We start from the raw sequence: 15774 nt of genomic DNA, 5'->3' as shown, positions 1-15774 counted from the left end.
ATAGTCCTTTAAAAGACCAGAGGATCCAGCATTCTCAGGTAATACCAATATCAAGAACAGAATAGCAGGCTAGATGAAATTTAGAGGGAGCAATCATTAATTACAATAGCTGATGTTTAGTGTAATATGCTTAATTGTATTTTGTGGGTTTTCAAGGGATTAACTTTTAGTCTACACAGCTCTACTGAGGAATTATTACTTTTACAACCAAAAGAATTGAGACATGGTGAGATTAAATATTAAGTTGGCCATGGTTGATAACTAACAGAGCCAAGACTGTGAATCCTGGTAGCCTCTTTCTGGAGTATACATACACAGGTCAGTCATGGATGCCAGCAGAAAAATGATTACACAAGAAGATAAAAGCTAAGATGTTAGAGATCGCTGTAGTCTTACTTAGTGTGCTGGAGGAAAGTGGATGAGGCATGCTGCTTCAGATGGGATATTACACTATTTATAAAAATGAGTGGAAAATTTATATAAATTTATACAAACACACACCACATACATTCATCAGTTCTTCATCCTCTTGGTTCTCAATTTCTCCTGGAGGAAAAACTGAGAAAAGCAGGAACAGGACTGGGCAGTATCTAGACTAAAGTAGAATTACAGTCAGAGGCTGCATTTTTTCTCTCACAGTGTGTTTTGAATTGTGGTGGCCCTGGAATAGCCCCATGCTGATGCGGTAAAGCTGACCTCTTAGACATATCAGGAACACATTAGCTGTGATTCTACCGTTTGCTGGTCAGTGGTGGACTTTTTACTACCCCAAGAGAATATTTTGGGGCTATTATGTACAGAAGGGAAAATATTTACACTACAAGTAGTGGGGCACACATGTGCCCAAGGTAGGAGATATTTAATGTTAGTATAAACTGTGAATCCTAGGTATACTGTGGAGACAGGCTTAGCCAGATGCAAAAATAAAAGCTAAAAAAATAAAATGAAAAATAAAATGAAAAAATCAGACAATGTTGCAATGACTGACGTGCTAACAGCCTTGTGGGGAATAGTTATCACATTCTTGTGAGATGAACCTTTGAAACTCTCATTTAATTGCTCAAACAGCTTCTTCCCCGACTCTTTCCTATGATGCTCTGAAGCTTTCTGGGTCACCATAATCATCCTTCCTTGTCCGAAGCCTCTATTGAAATATTGACCATACAAAAGTGGTGGGTGTGGGAGAGAGCTGCACGTTTGACTCTGTCCTTATGCATCTGCAAGAACCCACTATTAGCTGATCACAGAATGGTGGAGTAAGAAAAAGGAGCTTGAGGAGGGTGGTGACTCAAGCAGAAGCAGAGAACCTACTTAGGAGATGACTAAGTCCCCATACCTGTTGTTGTACTAACATTATCTTCTGTTGTGTCTAACAGTCATTTGTTTCACACCTCGTAGCTTTCCCCAGTGTCATCCTATACCATTAGAAGAAAAATCAAAGTGAAAGAAATAATGAAAATAGTTATGTAAAAACATTAGTCACAAGCTCTGTTCTCAACATTGGTGATCTATAGATTTCAGTACAAAACTATAATACATCATACCATGCAGATGATTCTGTGTCCATAAAAGGAGTTTTATATACACAGCTATCTGTCTTTGTTTAAAGGCTGAAGGGCTTGTGTCTTTGAAGACCCCAATGTCTAAAATCCTTACATCCTAGGCTTGTCTTGAGAGTTGCTCCATTAATTGCCAGTTGTCCTACTGTCTCACTAGGCAAATTGGAGACAATCTGATTGTCCCTGGAGGTGTGAAGACCATTGAGGCCAATGGGAAGATGGTGATGCCTGGAGGCATTGATGTCCATACCCACTTCCAGATGCCTTACAAGGGGATGACCACAGTGGACGATTTCTTCCAAGGGACAAAGGCTGCCTTAGCGGGAGGAACCACCATGATCAGTAAGTCTGCTGCCCAGCTCTGTATGTTTGACAAAGGTGCAAACACCTGCCCTCTGAAAATACTGAAACCAGACACGCTTCTCTCAAGTTGGTTCATGGAATCTATGTTCCTAGGTGTGGGAAAGCCAGGAAAACTGCCAACATCCTGTAATTACACAAGGAGGCCCAAGAGCTTAATGACACTGAAAGCAACCAGAGAAAGATACATCCAAGAGAATGGTCATTGAGACTGACAGTTCTTGGAAGATTAGTGGGTTTCAGTGGATTTGGTGCTATTGGGTCTTTTGCTCTATTTTGACCAATTTGTATTTTTAAGATTAGGAAAGCTGTGAGTGGTTTCCTTTATTTTTCTTTTGTTTTACTTGTGGTGACTACTAATTCTGGAGAACCTTGGGAAATTGCATGTTATTGGAGTACAGAACTGATAGTATTTCGGGCAGTCCTTGTTCCAAGGAATCTCAATGCACTGGGTACTGGCCCAGAGCTAGCCTCAAACCTGGGAGACAGAGAACTATTTACTTAGCAGCCTATTCCTCTACCTACAGGCACAGAGCAGCCTGAGCCAGAACTACAGTCTGTCTTGACCTTCCTTTTGACTGAACCACTAGCAGGGTTCAACTTTAGCAAAGCCATAAAAGGTGTAGTCCAAGGAGGCCAGGGCCCTTTCCCTCAGCTGATAGGAGGAAGCCAGCTGACTTCTCAGCAGCTGTCTGCCCAGGAAAGCCCTAGTGTCCTTGAAGACATTAGTAATGTAACTGGATGCATTATATTTTCCGATCAGTGCACTTGGGCTCTGTTGACAGAGGAAATGCATGGTCTTGCTTTGGTTTGGCTGGCTGCCATCTGGACCAGGAATTGGGCCTGTTCTGCAAGCTTGTAAAGTCCCGTCTGCTTGGCCTTCTGCCTTGGTGAAGGAGCAGAGGGCAGATGGGACTTTTAGAAGAATAAAACTTACAAGGAGCCACAGATACATTCTTGCTCCTCATCAATAACTTAGAAACACTAGCTATGTGGAAAGCAAAGGATCCACATAGCCCTACTTCCCTGTTAGAGTTACTATGCGGGTTCCAATTTCACAGTAGCATCCTCATATCTGGGCCATATTTATAGCTTTGATTCTTTTCACTAAGTGGTGGATCATGAATGTCTGTCCAGTCAGTCATTTGCTCACATTCTACCACAGCTTTTAAAATAGGTGTCTCTCACCACTCTGTGAAAGTGTCTCTATGTTTTTAACTAAAACATGTTTTTCAACTTTGGTCACTTCTGGTTTCTCGTTTACGTAAATGCTTCAACGTATACTCTAGAAGCTAAATGCTGTCAACATCTACCACTGATTTTCCTAGGTACAAGGCTTAGGCATGAGAATAAGTAGAGTCTGGTTTGGAAAATGTCCAGATTTTGGATACATATCTCAGTGTCCTTCTCTGGAAAGTTAAATCAATTTCACACTTTACCTCAGCTACCTGATAAAGGATGGATGTGAGTGGAGCCGTTGCCTAATCCCTACTCTAACAACCACAATTATTAGTTTTGAAATAGTCAAACATAATTTTATTTAGTATCATTTATATTAACTTAGGTGTGATGTATTTTGTTTGTTTTGTTTTGTGATAGGATCTTGCTATTTACGCTAGGTTGGTTTTAAGTTTCCAGCAAGCCTCCCAAGTATTGGGATTAATTACTGCCATGCCTCAATTAGTGTTTTAACTATTTTTTCTTTACTTATTCACTTTACCCCCTCCTGCCACCCCCAAATCCTTCCAATGGAGTGATAGGGACACCAACCCACCTACCAAATCCTAGACCCAAAATTCATCCTGTCTATAAGAAAAGAAGGGTCTGTGGGTGGACCAGAGACTGAGGGAAAGGCCAACCTATAACTGGCCCAACGTAAGACCCATTCCATGGACAAGCACCAATCTCCAACACTATTAATGATGCTCTGGTACACTTGAGACAGGAAACTAACATGGCTGTCTTCTGAGAGGCTCCACCCATCAGCTGACTCAGACAGATGAAGATACACCCACAGTTATTTAAAACTATGTATCACCTATGGTTGCAGAGAAAAGTGGGTTTGAATTCAAAGAAACCGGTTCTTGTTAGCAAGTTCATGGGCTTTGGTTACTCATGCCTGCTATACATCTAAAACTTCTTTCTATCCAGGGAAGAGAACACAGCTTTGGTCATTATAGTGACTCAGAACCAGTAGTCACAGCATATAAATAGCAGGTAGTCATGAGGACCTAACACTTACTGAACACTTAGTATGCACCTCGTTTCAGTGAAGCACCTTCTGTATGCATTTTTTTAACTTAATCATATGGCAAACTCAGATGAAAAATACTATCAAAACATGTTCCCCATCTACTTAACACCTACTCTTAAGGAGAGAAAACTGAGGCTTCAGAAAGCTAGTAATTTGTTCCAGTCCCAGAGTTAGCTACACAGGAAAGAGAAGGAATGGTGGGGGCGGGGAGACGGAGCTGCTTCTGAGTCACCCACTTTACCCTCTGTCTTTCAGTTGACCATGTGGTACCTGAACCTGAGTCTAGCCTGACCGAGGCCTATGAAAAGTGGCGTGAGTGGGCTGACGGGAAGAGCTGCTGTGACTATGCTTTGCATGTGGACATCACCCACTGGAATGACAGCGTCAAGCAAGAGGTGCAGAACCTCAGTAAGGAAAAAGGTGAGCCAAAGCAAGCTCTCCAGGCCCATCTCTTTGCTGCCTTCTCTGTGTCTCCCACAGTATCCTACTCCTCTAGGTTAGAATCTGGTACCTTAAATATGAGCGCTGTGTGAGGGACTTTTACTTTGTTCCAGGCATGTTGTATTTATGCAACTTTACATGTAGGATCCTACGTGCAGGGTCTCCATGGGATAAATGTTGTTAGTCACATCACAGCCGGAAGAGCAGAGTCAGAGTCACTGCCTGGGATGACGTTTAATAGGTAATAAGAGCTACACAAAGATGATGCTCTGACCTCCATCGGTATCTTAGGTTGTTATCACTGTGATTAAACACCACAACAAAAAGCAACTCGAGGAAGAGAGGGTTTATTTCACTTACAGCTGGTAGCTCGTCACTGAAGGGAGTCAGGACATGAATTCAAGAAGGACGGGAATCTGGAGATAGGAATTGAAGTACAGAGCTTGAAGAAGCACTTCTTACTAGCTTGCTTCTGGTGGCTTGCTCAGTCTGTCCCGTATACCACCTAGGAATACCAAACCAGGGATGGCTGTCCACAGTGAGCTAGATCTTCCCATTCCAGCCATCAATCAAGAAAATGCAGTACAGGCTTGCCCACAGGTAGAGACATTTTCTCAGCTGGGGTTGCCTCTTCCAAAATGACTCTTGCTTGAATCATGTTGACATGAAACTAACCAGCACGATGCATTAATGCCAGTTTTACAAATTAAGAAACTGAGGCAAGGTGACTGATCCTACCTGAGGTCACATTCCTAACAAATCTGAGAGCAAAGGTTCTAACCTTGATCAGTTTTATAAGACCAAATTGTTAATATTATATAATAATGACATAACTTTAATGAAGTCTAAGACATGCCAGGAGCAAGGTTAGATTGATTCTACAGTTAGTAATGAAAAAATGCAGTGTGTGTGTGTGTGTGTGTGTGTGTGTGTGTGTGTGTGTGTGTGTGTGTTGGCAGGGAGCCTCTCACTGCAATGATTATTTTGGTTCCATTATTAGCTTTGATTCTTCTGGTCTCTTTCTTCTTCTGTTCTGATCATCAGACACTTTATACCCACAGGAACACACATACTTATGCAAATGTGTGCCATGAGCGCAGCTTTGTAAGGTGATTAAGGATATCAGAGATGGATAAACAACAGCCTTTGCTGAAGGTCCACTGCAAAGGAAAGCACTGGACTGGAAAGAAAAGCAGCAGACTGGACGCTTCAAAGCTTGTCTGGCCATTGTGCAAAAACTTCAGGGAAACATCATGTGTCTGTGTTGTGGGGAAAGAGGATGCTCCCTCAGAGGATGCCTTTTCCTTTGTATCCCTTGCTGCACTCTATAAGTCCTGCCCTATCCTCAAGAACACAAAACAAACAAATAGCCCTGTTCTCTTTCTCGGTTACCTGTCATTCGAAGCATCTTAACTGCAATTGAAAATTCAGTGGCTTTAAGGAGAACACAGAACCTGGGTCATTCCAAGAATGACTTGGAGGTTTTTGGAAATGGGAATATTGTGGAAAACTGCCCTGAGCTGACCCACGCCGAGTAGGGACATTCTTGAACTATAATCCACTTTTGGCTGGGGAGACTGTGGGCTAAGCTGACCCTAATGGTTAAACCAAAATAATTTTCCTTTCCTCAAAATGATTTTCTGTTCTGCCATCCTACCTACTTATTTATTTTGGTTGAAAATTGAATAGATCTTTTCCTATAATGCTGCTGGCTTTAGTATGAAAGTACAAGGTATAGCTTCAAGGCCCAGATTGCTATCTGTCCACTCTGCTAATTCACTGAAGCCAGGTTTTACATTTGTTTTTGTTTCTACATTTGAAGTTCAGATAGTGTGTGTGAAAGAGTCATTCTTCCAACTTAGCATCTTAGTCGCCTTAGTCAGTGTTCCTTTGCTGTTAAGACACCATGACCACAGCAGCTCTTATAAAGATGAAACACTTCATTGAGACTAGCTTACAGTTTCAGAGGTTTACTCCCTTATCACCATGCCAGGAAGCATGGCACCACACAAACATGGGGCCAGAGAGGTAGCTGAAAGTTAGACATTTGGATCAGTAGGTAGCAGAAAGAGAGAAAGACACTGAGTCTTGCTTGAACACGTGAAACTCCAAACCCCGCCCCTCCCCCAGTGACAAAATTCCTTCAACAGGCCATACTAACTTCAACAAAGGTTACACTTTAATCTCTGTCAAGTATTGCCACTCCCTGATGACTATTCAAATAATTGAGTCTATGGGGCATTCCCATCAAAACCACCATACTGAGTATATAGTCTGCACCCCTTTATTATAAAAGTCATGGCATTTTTAGATAAAAAACTAGATTCTTTTCTTTCTGAGACAGGGTTTCTCTGTGTAGCCTTGGCTGTCCTTGATCTTGCTTTGTAGACCAGGCTGAACTTGAACTCACAGATTGTTGCCTGCCTCCGCCTCTGAGTGCTGGAATTAAAGCCATGTGCTACCACCACCTGGCTCATTCTTTAAACAGATTGTAAAGAATGGAGGGAAAGTAGTATACTTACAAAAAATGTGTGTGTTGTGTGTGTATGAATGCATGTGTACATGTGCTGTACATGTGTGTATTCAAAAGTATAAGTTCCATGATAGGAAATAACACATCATGTAAGTATGTACCTTCTACAACTTAGAAACATTTTTTAGGGAGGATGCAGGATTTTCTGGGCTTTGGCCTTTGTTTTATTTTCATACAAAGCCTTACTGGCTAGCCAGATGCTCTGTAACCCAGCCTTACTGGCTAAACTCACAGGGTGCACCAAGGGATAGAAAGGAAATTTTATAGCAATCTTCCTGCCTCAGTCTCCCCAATAATAGAATTACATGCTTTCAGACTTATCCCAAAAGTAGTTTTCTAAGGTTAGTTTTATTGTCCTCTTTCTCTTCTTAGGCACATCAGCCTGTAGCTTAGTATAAAACAGTCATTCACCAAATAGTGAAATAAATCCACTGTGGAGACCAAATGCTTGCCTCACAGGGACTAAAAGTCTTCAAAGCATTGGCTCCTTTAATGGTGAACTACTTCCTTATGAGGTGGGAATTATTTTCCAATTTACAGGGGGAGGAAACAGAGGCCCAGAAGGTGAGCATTCCCAGGTGATTGTGGTGTTATGCCACACTCAGATACCACAACCCATAGAGTTCGTGCACAGTTTATGTGTTACTGAGACTTCTCTAGTGTCTGCTTCCTCAAACAATGTCAGTTATTGATCTTCTAAACTCTGCAATGCTGGGAACTGTAGTTAGCAAAAGATGCAGAAGGTGACACCATTCTGCCAAGACACTAATTACAAACTATGGATTTTACAGGATGAGAAAGGGCATGATAAGATAAAAGCATTCCAAATGTCTTCACTTCTATTGGACAGACCCCTGAGTGATGTGCTCAGGGCCAGTGCGGGCGTGATAGACAAGAGAAGGTGGTGGTGATAATTAATACTGTCTTTTTCCTGAAATTTTTCCTTTCCTTGTCTGGCAGGCGTTAACTCCTTCATGGTTTACATGGCATACAAGGATTTATATCAAGTGTCCAACACAGAGGTAACAACCCATTTGGCTGGGTGGTCTGGATGGTCTGCATGGGTTTCCTATTGTTGCTGATGACCTTGGTCATTAGGACATGAGTCACTGTGGTTACTGTGGGAGGCTACTGTGCAAGGTTGTATATTGAAGCCCTTGCTGTCTGTACTACATTTTAAAGAAGGTTATAGGTTGAGTGTCTATGGTAAAGCAGAGAGGGGCTTGAATTTCTGCTGCCAACAGTTGTCTTAAAGAATAAGGGAAATCTGCTGTCTCCAAATTTATCACAAACCTGGTGAAAATGTGGAATTCTCTGCCTTATAGAGTCAGGTGGGCTTTCTGCCAGTTGTGCCTGTGTGACTGTCATATTTTTATCAGTTTGTCTTTTCCTAGTAAATCATGAATGTGCAAGAGTTTTGATAGATCTGAAACGATTGCAGGAAATGCAAGAAATTAGTACTCTTATCTTCTTGGTGGAAAGTAATGGTAATTTTGTCTAACTCAGAGTAAGAGTTTGAATATGTGCATTAGCTTTGACCAGGCTCGTGAGGGGTTTTGGAGCACTGTTGAAAAAAAAAATGATACCATGTCTAAGCTCAATGGAAAATTATTCCCTTAGATCTGGATGCCCAATAGAAGACTTCTTAGATATTGGTCTGGACTGGGTGTAACGCCTGACAAATCTTTTATAGAGACAAAGCCTCTTTGAACTACATTCCTCTCTGTTTTAAGACCGTTTCAGTCCTGGTTTTAGTAACTGACCTTTATGTCAAGCTGCTAAGGGAGTCTGTGATGCTGTTCACTTCTGTTTTAGCTCTATGAGATCTTCACCTGCCTGGGAGAACTGGGGGCCATTGCTCAAGTTCATGCCGAGAATGGAGACATCATTGCCCAGGTAACCACATGGAGTGATTGAGCATTCTGTGTGAACGTGGGTCTACATCCCATCCATTTCTTCTCTTCAGCATGACTTGAATACGACAAGTCTTCGTGACTTTGCCATAAACACATCGTTAGAGACAAAAATCCATGCTCAAAAAGCTTACAGCTCTGAGCTCACATTTTAATTCCAACATTGGGTCTGCAGAGAAAGGAGCATCATCAAAGGTTCAAGGCAATTAGAAGTGACAGCTAGCTTTTTATTCTTGGCTGTAATCAGTGTATTTCAGTTCTTACAGAACTAACCTTCAGCCAGCCAGGCAGTAGTGGCAAACACCTTGAACCCTAGCACTTTGGAGGCAGAGGCAGTAGGCTCTCTGAATTTGAGGCCAGCTTGGCCTACAAATCCACTTTAAGGACATCCAGGACTACACAGAAGAGGCCTGTCTCAAAATCAAAACAAAACACAAAAACAAGTCTTAAGGTCAGGTAGTGGTATACACCTTTAATCCCAGAACTAAGGAAGCAGAAGAAAGGTAGTACTGTGAGTTCCAGGACAATCAAAGCTACATAGTGAGACCCTGTTTCAGGAAACCAAAACCCAAACAAAAAAAGAATATTCAAATTAATGTCACCAAAATCCTGTTACTAAATGTATCGCTTTTGTTTATAGTTTACCCAATGTCGTCTTCTTCACTTGTTTTTAAATTTGAAGCAGCAACTTCAACTTAGATACTTATTTAGTTATGAAGTGAAGGCAGGAATATCTAAAAGTGACCTGCTAAGTCTTCTGTCCCTAAAAAGAGTTTACATCTAGAAACGTCTGAGTAGAAAGAAAAGATTGGCTGTGGTCTTGGTTGTCCTTTTGATTGCATCTGGAATCAACAAAAACAAATTCCTGAGCAAGACCGTGTACAGCCGCCTCCCCCCCCCACCCCCACCCCCGCTCTTTCTCTCTACCCCTCCGCCCCCTCCTTTACCTCTACCTCTTCTTCCTACCCCATACCTCTTCTGAGGCAGCATCTTACTAACTAGCTCTGGCTTATCTGGAACTTTCTATATACAATACCACCCCCCATGGAATTAAAGAGATCCTGTTGCCTCTACCTCTGGAGCTCCCGGATTGAAGGTGTGTGCTACCGTGCCCAACTACCAGAGATTTTTCCTGTACTATTTGACATGAGACCCTCCCTAAATGTGGGCGGTACCTTTTGGCCGCAACCCAGATAAAAGGACGCGCGATAGAAGGAAATTTTGCTTTTGCCCTCCGTCTTGCTGGCAAGTTACTTATCCTGCTGGTCGGCGCTCCTTCGCTGAAAGTAGGACCACGTTCGTTCTTTGGGACTTCAACAAAGACGGAAAGAACATAGCCCAACGGGATCCCTTTCAGCCTTCTGCTCCAGATTGAGACTGCGGAGAAGTCCAGCTTCGTGCACTGAGCAACTCTGGGATTGCCAACCTCTCCAGAGTAAGATAGACACTGACTGTTGGACTACGCTGACCACATCCTTATTTGTGAAGGCAAGGCTACTTCTACAGAGTTCAAGACATGGGATCCACATACTATAACCATAACCCCAATTTCTACAACGTGGAGGTGCCTGAGATTGAGGTGGAAATCGAGGATGAGCAAGAGGTGAGAGCTGCAGAAGAGAACATCTTTTTCTGTGAATGTGCTCTAGGCTTTGAGGACAAACCCGAGTACCAGTCTCTGTTTAACCAACAGGGTGATACGAATGTCGCAGTCAACTTGATCAACCTTGGTGGTGCTGTCGCTTTCTCCAGTCAAGGGAACCATCAAAGTCCGAAACAGCTACAGTTGGAGGGATGGGAGACCTCAATTGCCAGAGTTCTACAACCACAGTCACAGCCACAGCTCCAATCCCAGCCCCGGCGCACTCGACCACGGATCCGCAGAGGTTTGACACCCTGGCAGCTGAGCAAACTGGAGAGTGTTTTTCAAGAAGCTCAGTACCCTGATGTGATCACAAAGAAGAACCTTGCGAAGTGCCTGTATTTGGGAGAATCTGAAGTGCACCGTTGGTTTAAGATAAGAAGAGCCAAGTATAGGAAAAATCAGTGCCTACATACGTTCAGTTGTACCCCTGATGGTACCCAAAGTACCTTTCCCTAAAGTTTTTGGAGAAGCCCTGGAGTGCCATCCTAGTCCAGGAGCAACCTAACCCCTTTCAGCAGTGAAGATCCGAGTATTAGGAAACAGGGGAAAAAGTTGTTAGTTCAAGGCCAGCCATAGCTACATATGGAGACCCTGACTTAAAAACAAACAAACAAACAAAACAAAAAACAAAAACAAAAAAACAAAACAAAACTGTGAAATAAACACTTGAGCCTCCCAGTCTGTGTGAAGAAAAACAACAAGGGGAGAGCAAGTCATGGAAGTGAAAACAACGAGGATGGACTGGACAGTCTAGGAAACCAGGCTATATTAGACAAAAGGCTTTGAGGGAGAGCCAGAGCTATATGATATTCTCTATCGTAAGGCAGCATTTCTTCAAAGCCAGAAATCTGATCCAGGACTGCAGATCTCAGAGCCTTCCATAATCATGAATTTAGGACTTATGGAGATCCACTGGTTTCCTAGAAACCACGTTGAATAACTTGCTGGAGAAATGACGAAAGCAAGAGCTCCAAGGCCCACACTGATCAACTGTAGGAAGCGAAGCCATTCCCTACCCATTTCCTGAGCTTCCTAAGGGGAGGGATGCACAGACCTGCTTGGTGATATGCACTTAGCATCGGCCTCTGCTAGGAGGAGCCAGCAAGAAAAGGAGGAGGTCTCAGTCCATCTGATGGCATTAACAATGAGGAGCACAGTTCCTTCATCCATCGTCTCTTGAACACCTGGTGCCAGGCGCTTGGCTGTTGAGGCAAGCAGAAGCAGGCTTTGCATAGCTCAACCTTCACGAACTACTCCCCTCTTCTTCAGAAGATAACCAGAGGTCGGACACTGGTCATCAGACATACAAGAGTAGCTTATTGGCTAGCTTTTGTGTTCTTTGACTGCTTCCATTTTCACCCCACAGCTTAGGCTGTCCTTGAACTCACAGAGATAGATCTGCCTGATGCTGACTCCCATGTACAGGGATTAAATCTGTGTGCCATTACACCTGACTGATGTCCAAGCCTTTAAAATGTTGTTCCCATGCCTATTTTAAATAAAATCAGTAAATAAAGCTTAGTTTCTCTGTGCAGTTATTGGGGACTAACATAAGGTTAAAAACAAATACAGCCACCAGATTTATTCACTGTTTACATTTATGAATACCTCTGGGAGGGGGGACTGGGAAAGGGGTAGTCTTTGGGATGTAAGTAAATAAAATAGCTTTTTAAAAAAATGAACCATGGGGTTGGGGATTTAGCTCAGTGGTAGAGCGCTTGCCTAGCAAGCGCAAGGCCCTGGGTTCGGTCCCCAGCTCTGAAAAAAAGAAAAAAAAAATGAACCATTCATTTTCAGGTTCAACAGGATGTTATCACTGGCTTCAAGATCGTAATGAATAGCCAGTAGAAGCAGATTTAGCCCCTACATTGGTGTGCCCCAGTAGGCATCTTTACTGGGAGATAGTGTGTCTGGGACGCCTTTACTCTTCATGTCCCATAATACAGGGCTCTAGCTGTTGTGATTTCAGAGTCTCAGCAGTATCTTGAGAGCGGAGGAGGTGACTTGTGACCAAGAAAGTTAATTAATGTGACGATGTGCTTTCTTCCCATGTCTCTCCACACCCAAACTTAATGAAATCTTTTCACACAGAGGGCCCGGTTTGCCTTGCTTTCAGGGGATGGACCCATGGGTGCTGGAACTGTACCCCTTCCCCTTTTTCATGTGTTCAGCCCAGCAGCCAGAGGCCCCAGTTCTTCCCCTGCTGCCATGGAATCCAACATCCTCCTTGTATTTCAGGCCTGTAGGTACTACAGGGCCTGACATGCCATTTCTCAATTCCAAAGTTGCCCCCTGTGGCTCCTCAGCAGATGCCCCCTGGCTCCCCTAGCTCCTCTTCATCCCACCGCTTCCTGACCTTGGAACGCTCTGCTCTCCATAAGGAAAAAGAATTGGGGCATTTTTCCATTTGGATGAGTTTCTGGTGTGTATTTATTAGACTCAGCTTGAGCTGAAGATTCTATCACGTCATCTAAATGAAGGCAGCTGCTATCCTCAGAGTTTCCGTGCTGTGCTTCTACAAAAGCAAGAGCAAAATGAAATCTCCTTTGGGTACAAACAAGGACAATTTTCAAATCTTCCAAATTGCCAAGCTAGGCTGAGCTTTCTTAAATGACACATTGAGTTGTGTCCTTAAACCCATGGAGAAATGTATCTCCCACTCTTCATTAAAGAAGCTTCCCTTTGCAGTAAACAGAGACAATCGCCAGAAACCACACCGGGTCAAACACAGAGAAGTGCTGCCTCAGTGAATATAGCAACAACACAGCTCCTCTAACACTCAAGGACCACTGGAGGAATCCAAAAGGTTGTAAGAAACACAGGACTAGGAAGTCAGCTGTGAGACTGAGTCTCCTAGAAGTTTCTCCCATGTTGTCACCACCTTATGGCTGTCAAAACAAGACCCAAGCAAGAACACTAATGAATATGGTAATACAGAAGAGGAAAATACATGGGCCCTGTACCCTAGGCAGAGAATTACAGGCAACAAATGACTGTTGATAAAAGGAGAATTAGCCTCTGCCAGGATGAGTCTCCAGCTGGTTATCTAATACAAATTAGTTAGCCCTGAAATTATGGGCATTAAAGCCCCTCTAAAAAGACTCAACAGGTTGATTATATATTACTGCAATTACAGATATGTAGCAACTATTAAAAAACAAAAACAAAAAAGCAGGCCAAAAGGCCATGCTTTTGAGAGGGAGTTGGGGCAGGGGGTATGTGGGAGGGATTGGAAGGAAGAAAGGGAAAGGGGAAAGTAATGTAATCATATTTGAATTAAAATAAACAAAACATTTAAAAAGAAACATATTTACTCTGTAACCACTATGTTCCAAGTAAAAACAAAGCAAGGGTCATTTCCTCATTGGAGCAAGCCACAGCTGTGCAGTAACCAGAATAGTAAAGTCATTATTGTTGTGATATACTTGTGGAAAGCAGTGTTTGACCTCGATAAACTGACTTCATCCTGTGTCAACACACGTGACCAGAAGACAGTTCATAGAAGGCAGAACCATTGTAAACCATAACCTTTATGTGCCTCCTCAGGAAGATCTCTTACAGGAGTCTGGAAGAAAATCAATGAGAATGGCCAGAAGACAAAATGGAAGTAGTTTGCTAGTAAAATCAGCCTCTGAGGTGTTTAGAGAATTTTTTATATGTGATGTAGTAAGTTCTGCAGGCTTTCTTCTGTGTGTTCCCCAGCCCCACCCCCACCCCATCTCCACTCCCAATTTATTTGGTTTTGTTTGTTTGTTTGAGACAGGGTTTCTCTGTATAGCCCTAACTGTTCTGGAACCCGATCTGCAGACCAGGATGGCTTTGAACTCAGATATCTGCCTGCCTCTGCCTCCCAAAAGCTGGGCCCTTGGCTTTCTGTTGGCTGATTTAATTGTCTCGAACAATTTGACCCACCCTCAGTTAATCCGGAGATACACCCAGAAGGAAGTATGTCTCAACAAACAAGTCTCCTAGGTGATCCCAAATTCAATCAAGTTGTAGGTAGGATGTTAAGTCTGAGGTAACTGTTACTTGTCTAGCCTGCCATTTTATGGTATCATTAATGCCATAAGGAAACTTTCCCACATGTTGCTACTGCAGTTACTAGGATGTTCTGTGCTTTGGTGTTCTTGGAAGCCAATCACAACAGAAGTCAGTTAGAGCTGCTTTGTAAAGTTAGCCACAGTAAGTTTGGACCTGAACCAACCACCCAGCAACATTTCCTGCATCTGTGCATGAGTTTTTATGGTATTTGCCTTTATAAGCTGTCCCTGGAGGGACCCCAAGATAAAAGAGACCGATTTAGAATAAGACTATCATTTTGGGTAGGGGTCAAATAAAGTTTTAAGTTCCCAAGACCTCCCTGGAACTGATATCTCTCTTGGCAGGAAGAGATATGTCTGTGGGTAACTGACATCCTGGTTGGAAAGTTAAGATGTGAACGTGTTAAGATGTGAACGTAAGACAAGTCCCATCCTGGTTGACAAATTATGGCATGAATGTTAGACAAGTCAAGTCCCCGGCTACAGTTGAATATCCCAACCAATGTGAGCAGGATAAATGTACAACAAAGACTTGCTCCTAAGGAAATCCCCTATCTCTAGATCCTGATTGGTGGAATAACTTGGCACAGATTTTTGCAGATCTTAAGCTGAAAAAGCCCTATAGATCTTGACTCAAGGTCATATTTTCAGTCTGACCTGAGGCTCTTATCCAGCAGTTCTGGGACAAATGAATAAATTAACCCTGTTTGACTGATGTTCTATGTTTTGTGAGGTGACTCCCACATCCCATCAAGGATCCCACCACGTATAGGCACTTTCGTTAACATCCCTCTTAATTTGGATTACTAACAACACAAAAAGAGAGGCTTAAGAATCCTCTTATTTGTCTACCTTGTAGTTACCAGGTGAGACAGGCTTGTTTCAGCTGCCAACTCTCTTGTTTTTCCAGAATCTCCCAGGCCACAAGGCTGGGATCAGTGGAGCAGAGGTTTTTAGGAGATACCCTTAATAATTTCAGGGTACAACTGCATACAACAGCAGCCTAGGGCTTCTGCCACCCCTAACTCT

The 15774-nt window shown here is 42.9% G+C and overlaps 2 protein-coding genes across 4 annotated transcripts in view; both read left to right on the top strand.

Annotated features, from left to right (window-relative positions):
- Dpysl3 (dihydropyrimidinase-like 3) overlaps positions 1-15774 on the top strand; it is a 105796-nt gene that overhangs the window by 71866 nt on the left and 18156 nt on the right. For all 3 annotated transcript variants that reach the window (NM_001398556.1, NM_012934.2, XM_006254671.5), the window contains 4 exon segments: positions 1717-1901; positions 4429-4593; positions 8108-8169; positions 8963-9043. In NM_001398556.1, the coding sequence (NP_001385485.1) occupies positions 1717-1901; positions 4429-4593; positions 8108-8169; positions 8963-9043 (493 nt within the window).
- On the top strand, positions 9050-12221 carry LOC134482939 (rhox homeobox family member 1-like). Its single transcript, XM_063277655.1, has 2 exons — positions 9050-10663; positions 10754-12221. Exons 1-2 carry the CDS (start codon positions 10577-10579, stop codon positions 11159-11161), a joined length of 495 nt encoding a protein of 164 aa, XP_063133725.1. The 5' UTR covers positions 9050-10576; the 3' UTR covers positions 11162-12221.

The sequence above is a fragment of the Rattus norvegicus genome, chromosome 18 (genome assembly GCF_036323735.1).
Source record: "Rattus norvegicus strain BN/NHsdMcwi chromosome 18, GRCr8, whole genome shotgun sequence".
Lineage (NCBI taxonomy): Eukaryota > Metazoa > Chordata > Mammalia > Rodentia > Muridae > Rattus > Rattus norvegicus.
Note: the sequence above shows the minus strand (reverse complement) of the source record. Positions and strands in the feature narration are given on the sequence as shown.

What these genes read in the sequence shown, in the direction of transcription:
- LOC134482939 (XM_063277655.1), top strand. Translation starts at nt 10,577, where the DNA reads ATGGGATCCACATACTATAACCATAACCCCAATTTCTACAACGTGGAG. An exon ending in AAATCGAGGATGAGCAAGAG is followed by an intron (nt 10,664 to 10,753) that starts GTGAGAGCTGCA and finishes TTTAACCAACAG; the next exon opens with GGTGATACGAATGTCGCAGT.